This window comes from Pholis gunnellus (assembly GCF_910591455.1).
Source record: "Pholis gunnellus genome assembly, chromosome: 20".
Taxonomy (NCBI): Eukaryota; Metazoa; Chordata; class Actinopteri; order Perciformes; family Pholidae; genus Pholis; species Pholis gunnellus.
The window spans coordinates 14,676,359-14,700,801 of record NC_136547.1 but is presented as its reverse complement, the minus strand read 5'-3'; the positions used below and the strand labels follow the sequence as shown (position 1 = coordinate 14,700,801).

The window sequence follows — 24,443 nt, the reverse complement described above, 5'->3', positions numbered from 1 at the left end:
ATGTAGGACCTTCTCCATGTTGAGAGGGTGGCGGCCTTGTCCTGTGCATCGGAACAGTATTAGGTAAACGTGCTATATCTTTGAAGAGTGAATAAAACAAATGAGATCTCTACAGCATCATCGCACTGAGGCTGCTTGCTCTGAGAGAATCACTGACACAGCAATGCCAGTGGGAACAGCGCAGCATGCACCAGACAACCAAATGACCTCCACAGACATTACCTGGTGGTGTGGGACGTTGTCACCCTTCTGCCAGTCCCTGAAATGAGGCTCAGATTAATCTAAACGATAGCAAGCCAAGGATGGGGGATGGGGGGGATGATGCACAGGTCTTACCTGCTAATGCATTTCTATTATACGAGCTGCAAACACGCGCAGTCATATGGCCATCTGGAAATGGGAACAGTGAATATACATGTTCACACTTGGAGAGGATTTTTTGTATTCATTCATGACGAAATCAAAATACTAATTCATACTGATATTAAAAAAGACTGCTGTGTGCTCTTAAAAAGCAAAAAAAAAGAAAAAGTGTCATAGGCCTGGTGGAGGGAGGGGGTTGCAGCAGACACTGTCACCTCCCCCCCGTCGAGCTGTCACTTGACAGCAGCGCACATGAGCCTCAATGCAGCAGGCGGAGTTGATCACCCGGTGATTTACGTCTCGATAGCCGCTCCTCGGCGTTTTGATTCAGGCGGGGCAAGAACATGACAGGATCCTCCCCTGTCATCTCTACGGACTGATCACATAGCGCGTAGGAAAGGAGGGCTGAGCCGCTTTGCTAGTCGTGTGCTGCTATCTAACGTTAGCTCGCAGGCTAACGGTAGCTCGTTGGTGAACGGAGACCGGTTCTCAGTCGGCTAACGTTACGTAGCCGACTCGCTAACGAAGGTCGGAGGGACTAATATTAGCTGGTTGTCAAGAACGTTTAGTTAGTCATTCAGCGTCATGAATGTGTCATTTTAATTATTTGTTTTGAGGCTGCATAATAATTCGTGTTGCATTCTTCCTGTTTTACACGTGTCATAGTTTTACTTTAATTTATCGTTGATGTTTGCTAGCTAGCACGCTATTCGGCTACGCTAACGCCAGCTCAGTGAGAGCTCACATCACAGCGGAGAGCTCAAGACTAGTGAAGGAAGGAAGAGAGGCGACTTATGATGTGGGCTGAGGGAAGCGGCGGAGTGCTCGGCGAAGCGGAGCAGCAGTATTAGCTTAAACACGTCGTATTTTCTCCTATTAATCCTTGTCGAGGTAGAGTCATAGCGTCAGCCAAACCGTCCGGGGACGTTGGATGAAGACAAGAATTGGGGCACTTTGATTTGCGAGCTGGCTAAATGAATAGTATTGGTATTACCGAGTCGTGAGCTAGTGGCCACTGTGCCAGCTTCAGGGTGAACAACAGTCAAGACTATCGCACAGACTGCAATAACCAACCAGTTTGCTTTTAAAAAGATGGCTTCGGCGAGCAGCATTGCCGCAGCTATTGCGAGCAAAACGAAGACCAAGAAAAAACACTTCGTCGCTCAGAAAGTGAAGCTCTTCCGTGCCAGCGACCCTCTGCTCAGCGTGCTTATGTGGGGAGTCAACCATTCGGTGAGTCAGACCAGCTTATGTCCCTATAAGATCCACAGTTATGTCTCCCTCGACCTTTGATATGCCACATTAAACCTCACTAGCTGTCAACTACGAGTCCTTGTGTTGTTGCAGTTGATTGACACATACGCGATGACAGCTGTCCAGAGGTCGGCTACGTTGTTGTCAATGTAAATATGTCTCCTGGACTCGTACTGCAAATCGTTATTTATGTTTGCTCTATTAAGTTTTGCACAGCTACCGTTACTATTCTGTGTGTGTGTGTGTGTGTGTGTGTGTGTGTGTGTGTGTGTGTGTGTGTGTGTGTGTGTGTGTGTGTGTGTGTGTGTGTGTGTGTGTGTGTGTGTGTGTGTGTGTGTGTGTGTGTGTGTGTGTGTGTGTGTGTGTGTGTCGAACTCTTCTTTGGCTTCCTGTTGTGCACATGTAGGATAAGCTGCTAGGGGTCTGTGTCATGGAAGCGCAGATCTTCCCATGCAAGACAGCTTATCTCTGCTCTCCTTCTCTTCCTTTGCTGAATATGTGTACTGGGCCAATACTCATATGTCAGAGAGAGAGAGCAAGCTTGGCAAGAAAGCAGAGGACATGCAAATATGTCTGGCACCAAATCCTAAATATTAAACCTTTTTACCAATGTTTAACAAACATTATTATATTACACAAGGGGAATGGAGACAGCCAGCAGAGGTATATAATCAGTGGTTCTTTCAAGTCCTTCGCTCTTGCAGTCGTATTAATATATAGCCTCTCCTTCATCCTTTACTCGGCTTGTTCCTAATAATCGTACCATGAGTATTACAGTAAAGCCAGCCTGTTTACAGAACGGTTCATCTGGCGATTTAGTTTGAGGAGAACTGCTTTCCAAAATGTAGAAAAAGAGATGAGCAGTCATTTTTATATTTAGTATATAAATGTTTATTCATATGTTAGTAAGACATTATTCCCATGGGAAAGGTAATGGTGTATAAAATGTTTTAATGCAAAGTGCAGCTCTGCTGTCTTGCTCTTTATGGATGTGTACCTATGTTGGTTTTGCATCACGTGATGTTAACAGACTGTATCAGCCAGCAATTGCTGCTTTAGCAAAGTAATTCATAATTCCCCATCTCAGTAGTAATACACCTATTCTCACTAGTTCCCTAACAGACTTTGTATTCAGTTAATGGGTCAGTGGAATACTATTTGGCTATCTGTTTACAAGAGCCTGACTAAAGGTAAATACAGGGGATTAACATTGCAAAAAGAACACTTTGTGAAACCTAATCTAATGGCCACGGTGAACATCACCACAAAAGTGGGTTGTGTCAAAGTTGCATACCAATTTGTACTATTTCACCTTCATACTGTATCCTTTCTTCTTGAAATGCACAATGTGTTACCAGTGACCACTGTTTCTTTGTTGATGCAGTTCGACATGATGTTAGAGACGGTTCCCTTTGACTTCGTAAATGATTTTGCAGTTTTTGGCTCATGCACCAGCACTTTGTGCACAGATGATCTGGCCTCTTTTGAGCTCCGTTTGTTATTTCCTGCTGCGTAGACGGTGCGATTTGATTGGTGGTTGTTCATTGTGCCAAGACAGCTAAAAATCCAAAGCTTTTGGATTGCTTCTGTAGATAGATCACAGTCACCTGGCTGTGGTGTTAGTCCTGAGACTGCAATCTAAGTAAGGTACTCGAGGTTTACCTACATGCTGCTATGCAGTACTACTGATTAATCCTTCTGTTTTTGAATGTCACGTGAAATGCTTGAGAGAGATGAACATTGGCCGAGGTTACGTGGCTTGACTATGGAACTTTTGTGGTCAGATGCGCCATATCACAGCTCACTTGTGTTCGCACTTGACACTTCAATTCAACCTGATCGGATAGTGGTTGGATATATTTCCTGGTCAAAGAAGCGGCTGTAAAACGGAGGACAAATGCATTTAATGTCCTATAAATTCCTCATAAAAGTCCCCCGGTAATGTTGCTGCTTACTCTTCCTCATGCTGACCACACCTCACTGAGATTGGAACTCAATGCGAGCAAGATCCGACATTGGAGCGTACAGACTTAACAATTAATGTGTCCTGGCATGATCGGATGACAAAAGTCGCATTGAACAGACAGGTGTGACCACATTGATGCGTTGTCAGATATGATATCATCCAGACTGTCATGCAAGAAAGCACACAAAAAGATTATTAAAACATTCAAATCTTAATTCAAAGTTACGGATTGGCATCATTTAAATCATCGATGTGTTTCGCCATGCATGTCCAGTAGAGTGATTAATCCACGCAGTGTGTGTGGACTAACGGGTCACTGACTTTCAACCAGAAAAACCTTTTACAAGTTTGTAGAATCTACATGTTCAAACTGTTCCCCTGGATTGCATAACAGAGCAGGACTGCCGCCAGCACATTTCCTTCTTATGCCTTAAGCTACCTCCCCTGCTGTTTTTCTCACCACTTGATAATGCACTATGTTTCTCATACCACTGGCAACATAAAAATGGAATTCCATGCCAGGTCACCAGATTGAGCCACTGAGTTACTGGCACGGAGTGTAAACGCTGCAGTTTGTAAGTGTTCATGTAATGTAACTTTACACTATGGGGTGTGCAAAGTAAACTAAACTTGCAAATGATAGGACACTGAAAGGGAATGAATAATAGGGGAGGCCTGAGAATGCAACCAGCCTGCAGAGACAACATGCAAACACATGCACATGTTCTGGAAAATGTAACCCCCACCCCCTCCAAATCCACTGTGGCCTGTCAGTCAAAAGCATCCACTCTGGTGCCTCCTGAAAACCAGATTTCTTACAGTGTTGGTACTCTGGGAGCTCAATGGTTAAACATCTGAACCTGCTAAGAGGGAAAAACAATACAGAAGAGCCGTGGATAGTACTGCCCCTCTATTGGTCTAATGAAGCAAACATGTTCTGTAGAATGAGTCCAATAGCGCCAAGATGGATGAACATGTATGAGACGTTTATGTGGCCCAGGACATCCGCTGTACATTCTCAGAAGGATTCTTGTGTAACAGCCGAGGAAAACTAGGGGTGTGTGTTTTTGAAATGGCTTTGTGTGGCAAAAGGTGTGTGGCAGCTGAAAAGAACCATTGTTGACAGGTAGGCAATTTTACTTTAATCCTAATACTTGCATCCCTCAGAGCCTAAATAGGTTACACAGCTCATGGTTTTACAGAAAAGGATTTCAATGGAAATCTAAGTTGTAACAACTGAAGCTTAGTGGGTGCAAAAGCTTAAACAAACCAGAGTCTCCAAAATCAATCTCAAACTCATTACAACAGCATCTCCTGGTCTGCATGATATTACAAATGTAGAATAGGTCTTGTCTCTCTGTGATCTATTCTTCACACATTATGATTTGGCTGCCTCAAAGTGTTTTGTGTAAATGAGCCTTTCCCCTTTTATTGTATGCTTGTGAAACTAGCAGAATAACCATTCTCTCTCTCTCTCTCTCTCTCTCTCTCTCTCTCTTATGCTGAATATGTGCTGACATGAACAAAATAGACACTAAGCACAAATATATCCCATAGGATTGCTCGCCACGTCACCTTTCTGTAATTTGTGAATCTGTAAAAGGAATTTAGTCCTTGCTTGTCTTGTCAGTCCCAGGTGTGTGGACATCATAATGTAACACTGTTGTTTTTGGACTAGATTTGTCACTGGCTGGAAAGCTGCATTGTCTTGTCCATAGAAACATTGAACTGTTTTCCGTGGTCATTTGACGTAAAAAACAAAATGCCGATTGTTGTCAGTTGTTATGAAGACGACGCGCGTCAAAGGGGCCGTAAAGTTTTGTCGCAGCTCGCCAGGAAGAGAGCGGCCTGCTGGCCACCGGCCCACTGGTCTGCTCACTTTCTGTAACCAGTGTAGCATTAAAGCATGGCGGGATTAGCAAGCTAACTAATTAGCCAGCTGTTAATGCTTTAATGCTACACTGATAACAGAAAATAAGCTGAAGAAAGTTATCACTTATTTAACGGGAGCAATGTGGTTTCCTGCAGTGTGTCAAGAGTGTGTGGATGAATCACTACGTCTTTTTATTCTGTCTCTCTATGCTTTGTAACATCTCTACTCCACTGCTCGTTTTAGTAGTTACTGCAAAACCTCACCTCGGTGTGTCCATGACTTAAGTTGGTTTAGTTCATACGGAAGTTACCCTTCTACAACGCTCACAATGGCAACGGTACACAAAGAATTGCGTGTTTTTCTTATCACGAGAGACGGTAAAAGTCTCTTTTATTGTTATGAAGTACAGTGCCACTTAAGGCCTTTTAATTAGTATAACCTTCAGACTTTTGTCTGTTGATATTTCCAAGAGGACTTTGTATCGTATAGGCAATATCTTAAATAATTAAATTCTAAATTTCCTTCCTTTGGGCCTTCCTCAGGTTTTTACTTTTAGTGTTTCTATGCGCCACTCTTTACTTGCTGCACCTCCATTAAACCCTCCCCAACCTGCAGCTTCATTCACTATTCTCGTCGTAGCCCCTTTTTGTGTCACCCTGTCTATCTGGCTCACTTTTCATTCCCTGTCTCCTTCTCTCTTCCCTTTCTCTGCCGTGTCCTGCCTCTCTGTCTGACTCAGAGTAGCTGTGCCTGGTTCTGTGGATTGCATAAAAGCAAGATTCTATAAATATCTGCAGGAATGACCCACAGCTAATATGTGTGATGATTATGGTGAGGAAAACAGAAAAGCTGGAGCCTCACATCCTTTGCACCCTGAGGCAATGACAGCTAGAGGAACTCATAGAAGCATCCTGTGGTTTCATTCCAACGTGTCTCAAAACACCTTAAAATATATTTGATCTGCTCTTGCATGCATGCATGCAAACATGTATGCAAGTGCCTACATTACTAGTGTGTGTGTGTGTGTGTGTGTGTCCTTTGCCACAGAGTCACTGTGCCATGGGCCTGTGGCACACCTGCCTAAATGCAATGTGACATGTTGCTGAGCAGCTTCATTCCCTCAACAGCACAGGCCATATACCATAATACCTGTTTGTTGCTCAGTCAGTCTAAATCACTATATCCTTTAATAGCTGGACTTGCACAGCGCTGTTGTCATAACAGACTTGTTGACTTGTCTGCATGTACCTTGATGACAACTTTTAATTTCTGTGTGACCTATTTCGACCGTAGTCATTCGTCATTTAGTGTTTCGACATAGATAGGAGGAGTTTGACTGTTGTAAGAACCTAGCCCTGAAGGAGATGCTAACACTGAATAATATTTGTCTGAATTATACTTTGAATAGGCTTGGTGTACCTGGCATATTCTACGGTAGTCTACGACTCAGAAACGCACACTTCAGCAATTCAGTGTGTGTGATTTGGTGACGAACAGCAGCTGAACTAGACCTGAACCAGCTGTTAGTGTCTGATGTGAATGCACGTCTCACAATACAAGGCATGACTACCATAAGCCTTTAATTGCACTGCAGATGTCTTACTCAGGTAGTTGGTTGCATTTGCCCCGTTTATTTCTGTGTGTCTCTGTCTCTCTCTCTCTCACACACACACACACACACACACACACACACACACACACACACACACACACACACACACACACACGCAGCAGTCCTTTTACCTTACCACTGCTCTACTTTTAGCATCAATGTGTCCTCATTATGGCTGACCTCTCCATGCTGTGGTTGTGAGCAGAGGGAGGAATGGGAGTAAGGGGGTAGCCCTGACCGAGAACTTAAAGCTGCTCCACAGAATTAGGTCACATACAGCCTGTCATGGTCACATTATTTTTGTTACATTGTGAGGGACTGAGCATTGCATGTGGTTTAAAGCGGAAGAAGTACTCCTGTAAGGAAGTACTGCTACAACAGTTCCAAGATTAACTAGACACCGATTTAGATTTATTGATCAATTAAACACGGATAGTTGTAAATTTCCCACTCAACTTTTTTTTATCTACCTACCCTAACTCTAGTTCTGCGATAATTCCTTTTTACGGTTCAATGAATCTGTGATACCATTGTTGTACTGTGTTTAGGCCTTTCAACCTAACCTTGGTTTGGTTCCTTGGGTAATATGTATTCTTGTTTATGTTAAAATTGCTACTACATACTATGAATAGTTCTGGGATTGTTAACAGGTCAGGAGATGATGTAATAGCCTTGTAAAGTGGTCAGTGAAAGGTTAAGGCCACACTCAACTCAATGCAATCTACTACAGCTCTTTGTGACCTTTGATGCTCACTATCTGATTGTTAAATGGCAAATCTCCATTTAGCTTGTGTATCCATACTGTGTATGAATATCATCTGTCATGTTGTGGTCAGCGAGTGTACCAGCTGACTAAGGCTCAATGTTTGTGTGTTAGAGCCATTTCCTAAAAAAGACGTGTGTGTGTGTGTGTGTGTGTGTGTTGAGAAAACATTCTGAAGTGTATGCTGATGGTTTTGTAAGCTGTCGCTTTATACTCTAAATACTCACTAAATACTGCTCTGCACTAGTGATTTGAGTGCAGCTTTTACCAGTGTGAAAATTCATGTTCCCGTTTACTATATTTACACCTCTACATATTGGTTAATTACATGATCAGTCAGTCTTGATTACACTTTAATTACAGCCACTTAGAATTTAATGTCTCGTGAATTAGCATAGAGGAAGTGCACGCTAACACTACACGCTTTCAAGGAGTCGGTTCTTCCGAGCACATGTCTCATTATTGACAGCTTGACACACATTTGGGCTCTGATGGAAAATGTATCTTATAATGATGCTGTTCTCTCTCTCTCCCAACTCTCCTGTTTATCTATACTGGTATGACTGGTATGTCCTACAAAGTCAGCTCCTTTTCTGAGGCGATAAATCTCCCAAATTGGCTGTTGTCGGTCTTCACTTAAACCAATGATGTTATTCTTAATATTAGCATTGGTCCGGGTTTGTTTATTTCCCTGACTCCTGCCATCTTGCAAGCAAAATTGTAAGAGTTGTATACATTTAAAAAGTAGCTTGACTGAAGATTGTATTGGGGTGACACCCACCCAGAGGACCACTCATGTATTGGTGACACTGAAGCAGGGGAACCATGAACGCATCGGGAGAAGAAGCATGCAGAAATCAAACCAAACCTTTTGGAAAATGCTTCTTATTCAATAACAAATATAAATACAACCCACAATACTGTAGAGTCCTTAAAAATGACTACCTTTAATTCAAGGTAAAGATCTATGTTGCAGCACTAAGCCGTCCATCTCAGCCTAGAACGGAGAAATGTCTGCCTCAGTCCTTCACTTGTCATGTCGTGGAGATGAGCCAATCAAACGTGGCCATTTGCTTGTCGGCACAACCCACACAGGACTTGGGCCGAAATGGGCTGAGCGGTAGCCAGGCACTGATGTATCGCATAATGCACGGAGACAGCAGCCTCCAATAGCCACCATTTAGGGGGAGAATGCCTGCAAACGTGTTTTTGAGGAATGTCTACACTCGCTCACTCAGAGGAATGAGGAGAGGACACGCTACGTGCCGACAGCGGCATCATGCATCGTTCTCACACGGAGTAAAACCGGCTCTCTTGGTCTCCGGATTCCAAAAACTGGTATTCTTGACAGCCCTAAAATCTCTTCTATGACACATTCTGGTTGTAGCTTGTAGGTCACTAACTGAGTTGTCAGAATTTAGAATAGATGACGGTCAGTTTTAGCGCTTTCTCCCTCCATCCTGTTGACATACCTGATGCTTAGTCTTGTTTCTTTCCTTTGGGAGAGATTTCTCTCCATATTTTCCTTACCCTTCTATATATTGCACCTAAGAAATGTCAAGATTTAAAAAAATTCAAACTTGTTGCAATGTCACCCACTCAACACTATCGTCAGGCTGTCATTTGCGAGAGTGAGTCATCTATCTCATTGTTCAGAGAGATAAGGCAACGCCATGCTGCTGACAGAGCACACTCTACTCACCAACTTCCCGTCCGATGGAGCAACAGCACACGCTTGGTTCACTCTGGGCCGGAAAACCAGTCTTCATCACCATGGAGACAAACAGGAAGTGGTGGTGTGAAAATTGTCTGCAAGTTTGCGAGCTGCAGGAAGATGGGCAGATACGCTGGAGGCATCTGATTAAACAACACGCGAGAGCCACACTTAGCTCAAGAGAGACATTATGACCAGAGCCGAGCAGATGATAAGAGTATTTTTTATTTATGCATCGTTTTTGTCGAATTTATTTCTACCTGATTTTTGTGTTTATGCATGTTTGTACACTAGTGTCTTCGCTTGCGTGCATGTGTGCTTTGTAAGATCAGGCACTGTCTCTGCCTTTGTGTGAAACACAGCTTTGTTGATTAGGCGACATCTCCCCGCTGAGTACCCAGGATGCATCTGTGGTATAGCATCACTGTGACGTTGGTGCCTGTCGCACCAGGGCACTGAAATATTTCTGGATATGGCACTTGGATCCTCTGCTTGCTCCGTCTCTCTAATGCCCTCCTTTGCATATCTTTTTAATCACGCTTTTTTTTTTTCTCCTTTCCTACCGAAAAATTCTCTCCTGCTCTTAGGTTATCTTCTGTTAACCGTGCACACACATTTGCTTAAAGCTTACAATGATCCTCGAGGATATTTAAAGTGCAGGGTCAGGGATATTTAGTTAGAATTTTAACTCTTACCTATTAATAAGACAACATCAAGGTAAACAGGCTTGTTCTTGAAACGCTTCTGTGCTCAAATTGTGCCTGTTTGCTGACTTGGTTAACAGCAAATATTGTAATAGCGAAATAGTATTACTGCTGACTATATATTCATCGTTGCACAAACGCTCTCTCTCACGACAGGACACTCTGTAACGTTACGCCGGGCTTGCAATTCACTGGCAGAAAGCCTGACGGAGTGTGCCAGGCAGTTATTGCCACCAAGGTTTGAGCGTTTAAGTGTATTCAGTACACCTACATCACAAGTGTGCTTGGTAGAATGAAAGGGTATTAATAGATTCAAGAAACTTGCCAACACTCCTGTCTGCAGCCAACAACGAATACACAAGGGTGCGCAGACACACACACACACACCATCATCATATTTGTATCAAGCTGTGCCTGAGTCATAACAAATGTCAGGTCTGCGTATTGCAACAATGTGATGCATGACCAGTTCCAAATTGTAACCCCTGCAATGTGCCGTATGTGTTAGAAGCCCCGTTGTTTATGCAGTGTGCGAGGTTTATTGAAGTGTTTTGTAATTTGCATTTTGTTGGATGGCAATCATGAGAAACATGGAACTCGGATAATCAAGTGTGAACAGTCGAGACGCACGTTTTCAGCTGATTCGGCCGTGACCTGGTTACCGGCGGGTCAGTCTTATATTTACTGCATGATAGTAACTTCACAGCCGCACACACGTGTCGCTGAGTGAAGAAGACTTAAAGCTCACAGTTTGTTCATCTTAAAAACATTCGGAACAACCAACTTAATCAGACACTTATTATATGGTAATTCATTCCCATGCTGCTGCTCAGAGTAATCGCAGTGACCGGCTCGTCTGCCAGCAGCACAGAGCTGTACAGCGAACGTTAACGTTCACCGGCATTATGGAGCCTTTTTGTCAATTATAGCTGTTAGAAAGAAATTGTGAATTGGCAGGTTAGACTTTTCAAATATTGGATATCAGAACTGGCCAAGAAAATGTGGTGCATCTCTAGTTAACAGTCTAACTCACCTGGTAGTACACAACGTCTAGTTTATGTATTTTCAAATATGAGTGCAAGTAGAAAGCAAATACGCTCTTGAATGGTGAACGCACTCAAACTAGAAGATTAGAAAATTGCACGACTTCACAGACTACACAGATCTTATCTGTCTTGCAGGAGTGACACACAAGCATCCTTTCACTCGAACAAATCTCTCTGAACTGTTAAGTCCTCGTCTTGCCTCATTCATGTGTACGTTGAAAACACAGCAGTTCCACTCGTCCATCAACCCTGTAGGATACATCATCCTGAAAATCTAATCTTTAAACTACTCAATGGTAACATCACAAGTGTTTTGTGCCAAAAAAAACGGTATTCATTTATGACCCAGACCACATCTCTAAATTAGCCCTAATAAATAACTTTCAGGCTACTTTGATTGGGGGAAAAACTTCTCGGTTCATCCTTGTGCCCGTTATGGTCGCTTTTGTAATTCCGCAACACACCACACTTCACTCTTTATCTGAGATGATTAACAAAGAAAAGTGACATTAATCATGCGAGTAGGTTTTGTGCTGCCAATGCAAAAACCAAATCCTTGTGTTGCCCTGAATGTCTTTTAAATCCGGTCATGTGTATGCCACTGCTTATCTTTACACCAGTCTGTTAAAAGATGCTGCTGATTAGGTGTGATAATATTGCATCGTGAAAAGGAAGCGCACAGCTAGCACATGAAAGAGAGCTGAACAGTACACTCTGGGTATCCCAAGGCTTAACTTCCTAACTTCTAGCATGACTTATGTAACCTGTGATTTTACGGACATGTTTTCGACTGCTTTTTATTGCTCGATACTTCACTGACCTCCCTTTCTTTTCTATGTTGTTTCTTTCCCCTGCCCAGATAAATGAGTTAAGCCACGTTCAGATTCCCATCATGCTCATGCCAGACGACTTCAAGGCCTATTCTAAGATCAAAGTGGACAATCACCTATTCAACAAGTAAGGTCTTTTTAAGTATATTATACAATTATAGTATTTTATTTTCATAAATCTGTGAATTTAGAACCTAGAGCATCTCGTAAACTCTGTCACTGTGTTTTTTTATACCCACAGGGAGAACATGCCCAGCCATTTCAAGTTCAAGGAGTACTGCCCTCTGGTGTTTCGAAACCTCAGAGAGAGGTTTGGCATCGATGATCAGGACTTCTTGGTAAGAAACGTTATCCTGAAACGTATCTGAACCGCGTGTATCTAATAAATGTAACCCTCTGGTCCTATTGGACCACTGAAACACTATTTCGAAACTAATCTGATCACAGTCTTCTTCTGTAAATGATTGCACTTTTTCCTTTCCCTCTTTTGTTTCAGCCTTGATTTCCTTCTTTTTTTTTTTTCCACTCTTCCCTAGTAAATCCCCACTCCCAGTGCAGGCAATGAGTTGGCAGTATTTGGAGGTCGTTGCGTCCCAGCTCAGTGCAGCTGTCCTTCTCACATGTTTACATTAGGGTTCGGCTGGCTGCAGTGAGTGGGCAGTTGGGGCTGTTAAGACACTGGCCAGTGCAAAGAAATGTTGTGACATTCTCAACTACTTTTCTACATGAGGCACTAGTCATATTGTGCTCAAAAAGGTTTATTGGTTTATATTTTTCTAAAGGCCCGGTGGTGTTATTTCTAATTCCATTGGTGAAATTCTTCATTACAACCAAGGGGGGACCACCAGCTGCAGGCTCTTTTGATGACATGCACAGTAACCATTAGTTTTAATAAGCAATGCTAGCAGTATTAAATTAAGTTTTGGGAGGGTAACTGAAGTGCAAACAGATTAACCTTTTTCCCCACATCATGATAAATCTCTGGTGGAGAAAATTACAAACTAAAACAAACATTAGGATATTCCTTTGAAAGCTTTTTTTTTTTTTATCTATGCCAGCCTCAGGCGAAGGGCCTCTTAAACATTTCAGCCTGGGACACAAACCACCTCAAGGTTGCACCAGGACCTGGACTGTAAGTGGACCTCTTAAGGTTCCATGGTTTTATGATCCTACAGATACAACGCATCAAAGAAACGCTGTCAAACTGTTGTTTTAGGTCCTACGCACAAGCCAAAGATGCGATGGCTTGAAGAGGGGAGAGTGCACCGAGGGCAGAGGACATTAGGAATTCTTGGAGAATGAGCCGTGCAGCCAGGGGTGTTGGATCATGTTACTTTTCAGCTCCAAAGTCTGGGCAGCAGCTGTTTGTGTCTGTGTGTAGGTTTGGACAGGGAGCAGGCATAGGAGTCAGAACCCCACATGTTTAGACTGGAGGGTGGAAGGTGGTCGGACTACAAGAGCGTAGAGGCAGGACATGCAGTATTGTGGGATGCATTCAAGTACACCAGACTGTTTCAACCGTTGAACCAACTAAGAAAACGTGTACTCGTAGTTGAAAAAGCATTTGAAATGCAAAATGTTTTCTGTGTTTTCAGAACTCTCTGACACGCAGTGCTCCTTTGAACAGTGAGGCCCAGGGACGGAGCGGGGCCCGCTTCCATACCTCTTATGACAAACGCTACGTCATCAAGACCATCAGCAGCGAGGATGTGGCAGAGATGCACAACATTTTAAAGAAATATCATCAGGTGAGAACCAGTGGTTGAGTGAGACTTTCTCGTTGCCCGTCATTTTGACTGACAGTGTTGCAAAAAGTCTGTCGTATCTTATTAGCCGTCATTTTATGTTTTTTCAATTATAATAAGACACTTTTTTGTCAAACTCAGCGAATATCTTCACGGTCTGCCAGCTGTTCGTTCTGTGCGCAATGGAGTGAAAGATGCTTTTACAGCTTGTGCTCTAAAATATTGATTTTGGTTTGGTCAATAACTCTAAGTGTGAGGGTACAAATTCATTCATCATTTCCTAATCCAGCTGTTGTTAGAGCACTCTTGTCTATCTATCACCTTACAGTTGATCACAGAGTGATACTAAAGGTATCACTAACAAACCTTTCTTTCTCACTGTCTCCCCTCTAAAGGCAGTAAGCATACAAATGCTACATATGCTTTAAACATTCATATTCCTCCTTCTCTTTTCCTAGTTCATCGTGGAGTGCCATGGCAACACACTGCTGCCTCAGTTTCTGGGGATTTACCGGCTCACCGTGGATGGAGATGAGACCTACATGATTGTCACTCGCAATGTCTTCTCTCACCGCCTTTCCGTCTACAAAAAATACGATCTCAAGGTAGGAGGGGAAAACGGATCAAGAATAAAGGAAGCAATGAAATACAAAGTGATCAGATAGAATATGAATATTACACGGAGTTGTGTAATTTATAGTTGCACTGTACCAGTTCCCTTTTTTGCACTCATTTTTTTCAATCATCTGAGCCTTTGGTGCAAGAATTAAAAGAATGTTTATCGTGTAGTTCTTGTCTTAATTTCCTTTCTTTTGTTTCTAGGGTTCCACGGTGGCAAGAGAGGCCAGCGACAAGGAGAAGGTACAGTCACCTGTCAGGCGGGTTCCACCGTTATACATTCCACGTAACTTTCAACCTCTGGACCTTTACTGTGTGCTTTAAAGACACAATAATAATGATAATATAAACTCAGAGTGCTACCATTTAAAAGAAAATTAAACAAATGCATCAAACTAGCGCAACAGTTATAAACATGAAAAAAAAAAAAGAAACACATTTTTAATGCGGCCGTCATCTGTGCTACAAGTGTCTCCACACCGACACCACATTTCCACAAGTCTATATGCAAACCACCGAGTCTTATTTTCTTTTCTTTTTTTGTGAACTTAGTAAAGCGATCACCCACTCTCTATATTTTGTGGAGAAAATAGAACAAGTGAATCCGTTAACGAACAATGTGCATTTTCTCCTTGTATTACTTTTCACGTAGTTTACTTCCACTGAGCAGACTGCTGTCCTTTCAGCACATCAGGAGGTGCATTGCTGAAAGACCAGCTGGTTCTGATGACAGTGGAGGTTGAAGTCGGTGTGGATTAAACAAATGGACACTTTCATAGTACTTTGCCGTCTCGATTCTCATTTAGTTTTAGTAACAAAAGCAGATAAAAAGTGTTCTGAAAGTTTTTTTTTTTTTTTTTTTTTACAAATGCATACAAAACATGAATTTTCTACCTTTCAATTTACTTTTACACTGATGTCATGTAATGAAAATGACTCGGTTTAATAATGTGTTTGAACTTGATGTCCATTAAAAGCCATGTGGACAATCAGAGAATGAGAGAGAACAAACTGTTTCCAGTGGTTTGAATAACCTACACAGCTTCAAACAATTCCAGGCTCACTGTCGTCACCCAAATGGCCAAACTAACACAACTTTGGTGTCTTAATTGTGTTTCCCTTTGGGTGGGGATGACAGTAGCACATGTCCATCTCCTTCAGTTAGCACCTACTTCATCACCCCATTCCCTTTCTAGCCCCTGCACGCTTTTTATGTCTCTTTAATTTGCTTCATCCTCTATAACCTCGCTTCTGCTGTTCCATCAGTTCCCCTGCCTGCTGTTCGTGTGTGAAAGATTGAGGGTTGTGTGTCTGGGTATGTGTTGGGTTAAGAGTTTTATTCAGTCAAATGCCTTTTCATGGTGTGTTTTCTATACAGCTGTGTATATTGACTGGGCTGTGTGTGTGCTTGCGCGTGCGTACGTGTGTGTGTGTGTGTGTGTGTGTGTGTTAGCAGTATATATGAGCTTTTGTGTGACTGATAGTGATAAAAATGTTGGTGTTTGTGGGAGCCTGGCTATCTTTTGTTTTTGCTCTTGGCTGCTTGGACAGTCACCTCAAAATGAATTGTGAAGAACTTGATGGTTCATCGTTCTTCCACTGAGGATTGTGTTAGCTAACAATTAGAAAGGATGTTTCAGCAGATGTAAACAATGTATTTTGTTTGGATAAACGTCTTGACCTTCCGAAGGATGGAAGTGGCTGACAGCGTCCTTGAACACTTTGACTTTGGACCACTGTTCGTTTGACCGGACGGCTCAGCGGCATTGGAGGGGGGGTGGTTGTCCAAAGTGTTTTGGTTTTCATTGCATGTTTCCAATCGTTGCCCTGCAAAGGTTTGTCTGACCATGAAAAAGGTTTTTATATGAAAGCGTCACAGTTTTGACCCAGAGAGGTTTGAACTTTCCAACAGGTTTCACGGGGGCTTAATCGTGGGGCACCATGCAGTGAGGCATGGAAGACTTCAGGGAATCCCTGAACTAAATATATCCTTCTGTAAACGGAAGAAGAAACAAAACAGCATTGGGTTTAAAACGTATGAATGGAAAAACAAAGCAGCTGAGGATTACACACACACACACGCAAGGCTCCTGTGTGACCTCTTTTTGGCTGCGGCTCAGCTGTGTGTGTGAAACACCATTTACAGTCTAGCAAAACAGGAGGAACAGGATACATGTTTGTCAAGCTAACATGAACGAAGATGCTATTTTCCAACACACTGACTCTAAACTCACAAATGATTACAAGTGGTTGCTGTAAGTCTGTGCGGAATTCTGTGCTTATTTTACCTTTTCAGTGAAAGGCAGCTCATACAGTAAGCATTATACAGTAATTACGAGTAAAGTGAAGCCTTTCACTATTTCAGCTCGCATGCAGAATGCAAAATACAGTACATGATCTCACACATACTTTTGAATCTGCACACACGTGTTCTCTCCCAACTTACAACAGGTCTCTGTGTCACAACTAAGGCTCAGACATCAAAGACAAGGATCTGGAGAAAGACTGGTTTCATCACATGAAACATCTTTGTACAAACACGCACTTGCAGATATGCCTACCCACCCACACCTGCACTTACCTACTACAAGTGCCCAGCGGCTATGAGTAAATGTTTTTTTTTCTTTCCTTCGAGTAGATCTTCTGTAGTTAAGTCTGTTAGTTAAGTACGTGAACACTACACTAATGACACTACACTCACACAGTGCAGTTGGCCTGACAAATGAAGAAGAGGGTGAATCATGCCAAACGAAAGAATAATCATGAGTTTTGTTCCGAGGGTGTGTGTGGGGGTGTGTGTGTGCGTGTCTGTCTGTCTGTCTGTGTGACAAAAAAACAAAGAAAGAAAACCTTCACACACACTCAAACAACAAGCATGGCCGGGTTCTCTCCTGACTGCATGACCGTCTCCCTTTCATGCATGCGTCTGCATGGTTTATGATGTTTCTTTCTGCATCTTTTTTAAAGTTACATTATTTCGAACACATTCCGATGTGTATGAACACCAGCTCCATTCTGTTGCACATTGTGGACATGTTTTTTTTTTTTAATATATATTTTTCTTTCCATACAATTCCATTCAGCAGTTCTTGGTAGCTTCTGTCTGAGGGTTTTGGCTGTCAAACAGCAGCAATTGGCTTTCTAACACATTTTAAGTACAGCCTTTTACCAAGCAGTGGGTTGATGCGTTAATTGTTTTTTTACTCTTAATTAATCTTAACTAGAGTCCGATCTGGGTAAATATGTTCTCATTTAGGCCCATCAAATCGCACTGCTTGCTTTATTCCACATTACTTTTTTTGTGGTTATCCACCAAAAAAATCAGTCTATGACCCGTTTAGGACACTGACCCACAATTTAGTAAATTTAGGCCTTCTTGCGAACATTTGTTATGTTACCTGGAAAATGTAGAGGTTTTGTTTGTAAGTTATTAAACAGCCGCTGGTCCTTGGTTTGTGGAATCCCACCCGTCTCTACTCGGCCTCGGCTCAGTAGCTATCGGCTACACTCGTCTCTCTCCTCACGCCAGCGCCGGCTGGTATCTCTTGTGGGGGAACATGGCTTTAATGTGTCTGTATGACTGAGTGTGAACTGTTTTGATATTTTATTAGTAGCCCTTTGTCTAGTAATTGTAATAAGCTTTTAGAAATAGTACCACACCTGAATTGATGGCAAAACACAGGTTAATAGAATGCAAATGAGTTTGCGGTTGCTTGCTTGCTCTTCGCAGTTCCAGCTCCTAGCCTCCTTAGAGTAGCGCTGCTTCCTTCCTCTACCTTGCATTTATGCCAGGAAACAGTCATAATACCAGTGTAGGCAGACATACATTGAATAGAAATAAAATCCTATTGACTAATTAAACTCACTAGTGTAACTGCAAAAAGTTTATAGACGGATCTTTCGCGTTCTTGCCCTTTCCAACCCTCTACCAATTTGAAAAAACAATTGTGTTCTGTTACATTTTAAACACTTTGCCTTTACTTCCAACTTCCTTCCTCTCTCCTTTCTTCTCTCCTCTCCTCCACCCCTACCGTCCCTCCTTCGCTCCCCCTTTTCTAGCAGCCGCCCCAACCAGAGGATGTGCCCCTGCGGCCCAAATCTGGTAACGTTCAGCAAAGGCTGCAAACACTGCGGATTGCCACGCGCTTTTACTGCGCCATGAAACACGTAAGAGATGTAAGCGAACCAGGGCTCATATACCAGGCATGATCTATTAAACCAATCTTTTTTTATTATTATTATTTATATTTTTTTTACGGTCAAGCATTTTCGTTTCCTCGTCTAATCCAGTCTGATACGCTGTTATTTAAAGGCCATATTTTACACACTTTTTGTCCATTTAAAGTCACCTTTTGCTCAACTTGTCAGCAAGTTATGTTTTAGTTGCCAGACAGTTTGCTTTTGTTCCCACCATTCACTCAACGGCAACAACATGTATGTGAAACACTGGAGAGCAAGAAGTGGAGGAGTAAGGTGGCGGCATGAATGGGAGGGACACACCGCTTTGTCAAAAACAATATGGAAACAAAATAAAAATCAGGAACCAGAGATGGAAAGGGAACGTATACTTGCATTCCTGGAGAATTCTCTTGCTTCGTTGCAATTTTTATTCTAAGTTTAAAACAAAATGCTACAATTTTCTGCAGTACAATTGATGAGCAGACCACATTAACTGACCTGTGTACACTAACCACAGCAGTATATAGAACAGAGTGCATCTTTTCAGTTTCTGAAGAGTTCAAATCAAGATGGCAGAAGATACCGTGTCCTTTCTCTATGTCTTACATCCCACTGCTGCCAAAACCCTTTGCTTTGCTAAATATAATGTATTAGGCAGTAGTTGAGATGGTGCCGTGGGGCTAGTCTGAGAAATGAGTCCTGTTTTTTTTTTTAGGCATCCTTGAGTAAGTATGGCAATTACATGGGTCTCAATTCTCAGTTTGTTTCTAGTTTTTGGGGGACATTCCCTGTTGTTTCCTTTTTAAAAAGTCAAGTATATGACAGACAGTATGGTTTTGTATATTTAGCTTTTAGTATAAATGCAGAAATAGTTTCAGGACATTTGACATCAAATTATGAAATGAACTAGATGCAAACTACAGTATTTGTTTTCAAGAGCTCTCCTCCTCACCCAAACAGTTGACTGTGCATAAATGACATTCACAGCTTCTACTGTGTTCACATATACCGATGCTAGTCAACACATGAAATGCTTGACGTTGCCTTGGCTTGCATGTGGTTGATATGAACCTGCTGATTTGCTGGAAGCTGATCGAAGTATTGAATGACGATTCCACATGAATAAAGAAAGTGACTGTTGATGATAAACAGACACATTCTTTTAAAGTCAGAGCGCGTGATTTACAAACTGCATATCGGTGAATGTTAATCTACGTCAGTGGGAATATAAGTGCATCCAAAGGTCTAGGAGCAGCCCAGTGTTAGCATACCACAAAGACTACCGAAAGGCACAGCTTTGCTCCTCTGACACGGCAAGACATCGAGTTGCCAAAGGCCAAGATCCATTTTCCAGCCAGCTGTCGGGAGACAGAAAAGAAATGAAACCGTTTTTTCTTTTTTTTTCCTGTGAAAAGATTCACCTGTCACACAGCTTTACAAGCCTCATCAACAACCCACCCTTTCTTCCTGCCTCTAATATATCTTTCTGTTTCTTCTACTTGCCTCAATGCAGTGCACCGATCAAGAGTCAGACACATTTCAATGTACTCGAGAAAATCAGTAACGAGCCCACTGACAGAACCCTGCGCATGACTGGGAGGAAGCATGAGGCTCAATGAACCGGTTAGAAAGCCTGAGAGTGTTCGGCATAGAAATACAGGGCAGTTGAAAACGACGGCGTACAAAAGACGGGTGAATGTAAGAGTCGAGGTGTCTGTTTAGGTGACAGGCCTGCGAAATGCTTTCAGGCGATGTTCACCCTTTGCAGTCAGCCTTATGTTGCGTCCTCATTTACTTTTTATGTTGCGTTTATAGTCAGTCGAGCAAGTTGTACATCCTATATTTCTTGCAAATTGGAGGTCTATGTCTGTGTGTGTATGTATGTATATATATAGATATATATATATATGTGTGTGCAAATGTCCTATTTTGTGAGATGTAATCCTGTCTTCATCCGTGTAACGGTGTAATCTGTATGTATGTGTGTTTGTGTGTCAATGTGTGCCGTCCAAACTCATTCTAGTGCTACAGAGTGCTGTTGTGTTGCTGCTCTTCTCCTGCTGCTATAGAAACACTGTAGTAACTAAACTGCTGCTGCTGCTGCCTTGTTACCTCATGTCCTGCTCTCTTTTTCCTAAGTGACTCAGAACAAGGCCCCGTCCCTCCTCACATAGCACCCCCTACAGGCTTGCTGGCAGCTCTGCAGCAGCCTGGTCACGAAGTCAATTAATCCCAGTGGACAGACACTTAAATAGGAAACTCCTTCATTCTGTTTGTAGGCTGAATAGTGGGAATCCGTCACAAAGATACCGTATGCGCTGGGTTAACAGAGTTATAAAAAGGGATGTACTCTGTTATCAAACCGATAAGAACGGGAAGCTTTTTGGAGACCAGCCCAGTGCCAACAAGGACGTTCCATGTCTTTGAGTGGACGTCCTTTTTTCATGACACAGAGTGTGGATCTACCAGATGCATTTAAAAAGCTAAAAACCAAACTTCTGTGCAATTCGCCACAAAAATGCTGAATGCCGCGTGTTTCATGGCACTGAGAAGTGAATATGTTTCACTGTGGACAATATGGAAAATATGCAAATGGTGCATCAGATGGATCTGTGCCCTGCTGTGAGCATGCTGCATGTACGACTTTGCACAGTTAGCCTCGGTTTGGACTGACCTGTACCTGCCTGTACCTTGTCAGACAACTCCTTCGACAGTAATGTGTGTTGTGGTTGGCTGAATCAGACGGGCTTATCTAACAAACCACAGACTCAAAGCCTCATTTATGACAAAGGGGCATTTCAACATGCACGACTTTCTTGTCAAGCAGATGTAGTCAAACACGCTGTTGACATGACTCATTTCTAAGATTAGTATTAATCTTTGTCGTCGGGCATTTCGAAATACCCCTTAATTGTTGTAGTTGAACAAGACGGCTATATGCTATCTTTTAATCTTGTGTAATCATATACAGTATATTAAATTGTTGATGTTTTTCAAGTATTCTGGGGGAAAAGGATGAAGAACACTGATTCTGGTGTTATTGGTTTTAGTAAATATTTTCTTTCTATTCAATTTTTGACCTTTTATGTCAAATATCTCAAACAATAATCAATCATATTTAGGGATTTGACTTTGTGTTATTAAATGAACTGGTCTGATCTCAAAGAAAACTTGATTTGCTCACCAGAAGTCTGTCAGATTCTTTTGCCCAGGTCTACTGCCTACAGTGCCATGCTTCTCAGGTTTGAACCGTCTTAAGTTTTATATGTTTTGGCTGTTGTTTATTTGGCCACTAATCTCCAATACTAATGGGCAGGCAAAGGAGCTGCCCACCTACAAGGACAATGACTTCATCAATGACGGGCAGAAGATCTGCATCGACGGGGAAAACAAGAAAATGTTCCTGGAGAAGCTTAGGAAAGACGTAGAGGTATGTGTCATAGCAAATTCCAGAACAAGTCCACCCCCCTTCAGTATCACTCCTTTCTGTCTGTATAAATACATTTTCTCCTTCATCTCCCTCCTACATAAACACACCTGTCTCCTCACTTGCTTGTACTGTCCTACCTTCTCCCACTGTCCTTAGTTCCTTGCCCAGCTGAAGCTCATGGACTACAGTCTGCTGGTTGGGATCCACGATGTGGAAAGAGCCGAGCAGGAAGATGTGGAGAGCGAGGACAACGAGCCCGAGGAGGAGGGCGAGAGCGACGGAGGAGGCATCGGAACACCGCCCGACAGTCCCAGCAACACCTTGGACAGCACCAAGCCTCTGTCACCTGGAGAGTTTGATCCCGCCATTGATGTCTACGCCATCAAAAGCAATGATAGTGAGTAGCCAGACGCGATGTGTTTTTCAGGCTTTTTGAGACAATGATAAATACAACCCGTGTAATGTGAGGGTTGTACTTTACAACTAAATAATATAGACTGTACTGAGAGCTCCCCCTACTGGGTGTTGTAGTTCTCATTCTAGTTGTCAATCCGGCTGTTTGTCTTATTTAACAATACCTGATTTTGCCTGATGACACTGTGCTTATGTATAGATTGTCATCCAGGGTGCATTTGTTTTAAACCACAGGTGCTCCCAAGAAGGAGGTTTACTTCATGGCTGTCATAGACATCCTGCAGCATTACGATGCCAAGAAGAAAGCTGCTCACGCCGCCAAGACTGTCAAACATGGAGTATGTAGCTGCACACAAAAGCTATTCGAATGCTTCTGTTAAAAAAAGAAGAATCACACCGACTTGAGTTAGAAGCCAAATATACTTTTTTGGTGAATGACGGTCGTCTTTGTGTCCCTTTTCACAGGCCGGAGCGGAGATCTCCACGGTGAACCCAGAGCAGTACTCCAAGAGGTTTTACGATTTCATCGCCACTATCCTGTCATAGCCTCCAGGAGCGACAGGGGGCACCGAGGCACATAGGAAAGGGAGGGCAAATGGGGAGTGGGTCGGGGCAGAGGGGTGACGGAGAGAGAAAAAAAACCCATCAAGAGGCTGAATTAATAAGGTGCTGTGATGGCTTTTTATCACTCTCCCTCATGCATTCTCCTCATCCCTCCCTGTTTGTCTCTCTCTCTCTCTTTCAATGGCGTGCCATGCTCTGCAGCTAAAACAGAAACGTCATTCGTTTACATTTAACCTCTCCTCTGTTGACTTTTGCTAATGTGTTACTTTGAATAAGGGTGTCGAAAGAAAGCATCCAAGTCATTACGTTTTTTTTTTTTTTTTTATATGATTTGTTTTTGTCTGTATGGTTGTTTATGTGGGAATATGGCTTTTTATTGCATCTAATCCAACATCCAGCACCCTGCATTCTTTTTTTATTGTGATGTAGAGGTCAGATTACGGCACAAGGTGAGGTTCCTCTTGCAAGGAGAAGGCTTAAGCGGGATGTAATGAGGAAGTTCATGTTGAGCCTCGCCTAATGCAATTGCTTCATTTCAGGGAGTGGGAAGCAGTCTTCCAATAGGCCAACAGCCAGACCCCCCCCCCACCCACCCAAATGCTATACAAGCACTTGGCCAAACAAATATTCCCACTTGGGTTCCTTCTGCATCACCCAACCTTTTAGACGCCACCCCCACCCTTTCCTTCGTGTACAGTTAATGAATTGTGCTTCTGGGTTATCCTCTTGCCACACACTCACAACAACAAACACTTGTCATTTGCCGAGATGAGTTCACTTGTTAAAGTAAATTAGGATGCTTGTTTCCAGCACGAGTCGCACCTCAGTGGTTGTCGGTGCTTTGTCCCTTCCGCTTTGTTGTGATGCACAAGGATTAAGAATGAATAAGGGAAGGATGTGTACCTAGAAATGAGTAAAAGAGGGATTTGAGCATACAGTAAATGTTGTTCACTTGCGTTCCCTCTGAATACGTTGGGCATTGTTATGTCGGCCTGGTTTCTGTTCCTGTGGCAGGGAATGACCCAGAACTCGTGTGGCTGTAGTGATGAGATTCTGTCACTCTTTGTTATATCTTCATGTAGGGTGTTCCAGATTGAACCATCAACAGCCCTTACCTTTCTGTTGCCATCAGCACCTTATCAAATCAAAAATGTTGCACTTTTATTTGTTATTTGAGGTTAGGAGCTCTTGTTCTGTTACTTGTGCTGCAACAAAGAGGGAAAGGAACTCTGCTCTTTAAGAATTGAATCTTTAGGGCCCTGATCTCAGATCCTGTCTCCTCCTTTCTCACCTATGGGTACACTTACTGTCGGGATTGGTAAGGAAGACTTTACTGCAATATTAGACAGAAAAGTGGACGAGTTCTAT

General features: G+C 42.6%; 1 protein-coding gene across 1 annotated transcript; it reads left to right on the top strand.

Annotated features, from left to right (window-relative positions):
- Positions 1 to 875: 875 nt before the first annotated feature.
- On the top strand, positions 876 to 23,088 carry pip4k2aa (phosphatidylinositol-5-phosphate 4-kinase, type II, alpha a). Its single transcript, XM_079181224.1, has 10 exons — positions 876 to 1,596; positions 12,155 to 12,252; positions 12,367 to 12,463; positions 13,721 to 13,873; positions 14,329 to 14,475; positions 14,693 to 14,731; positions 21,984 to 22,097; positions 22,254 to 22,494; positions 22,746 to 22,849; positions 22,977 to 23,088. Exons 1-10 carry the CDS (start codon positions 1,456 to 1,458, stop codon positions 23,055 to 23,057), a joined length of 1,215 nt encoding a protein of 404 aa, XP_079037350.1. The 5' UTR covers positions 876 to 1,455; the 3' UTR covers positions 23,058 to 23,088.
- Positions 23,089 to 24,443: the final 1,355 nt, after the last annotated feature.

Excerpts from the sequence above, each read along its gene's own strand:
- pip4k2aa (XM_079181224.1), top strand. The coding sequence starts at position 1,456 with ATGGCTTCGGCGAGCAGCATTGCCGCAGCTATTGCGAGCAAAACGAAG. Across the intron at positions 14,476-14,692 it reads ACAAAAAATACGATCTCAAG|GGTTCCACGGTGGCAAGAGA; the intron begins GTAGGAGGGGAA and ends TTTTGTTTCTAG. Across the intron at positions 22,495-22,745 it reads CGCCATCAAAAGCAATGATA|GTGCTCCCAAGAAGGAGGTT; the intron begins GTGAGTAGCCAG and ends TTTAAACCACAG.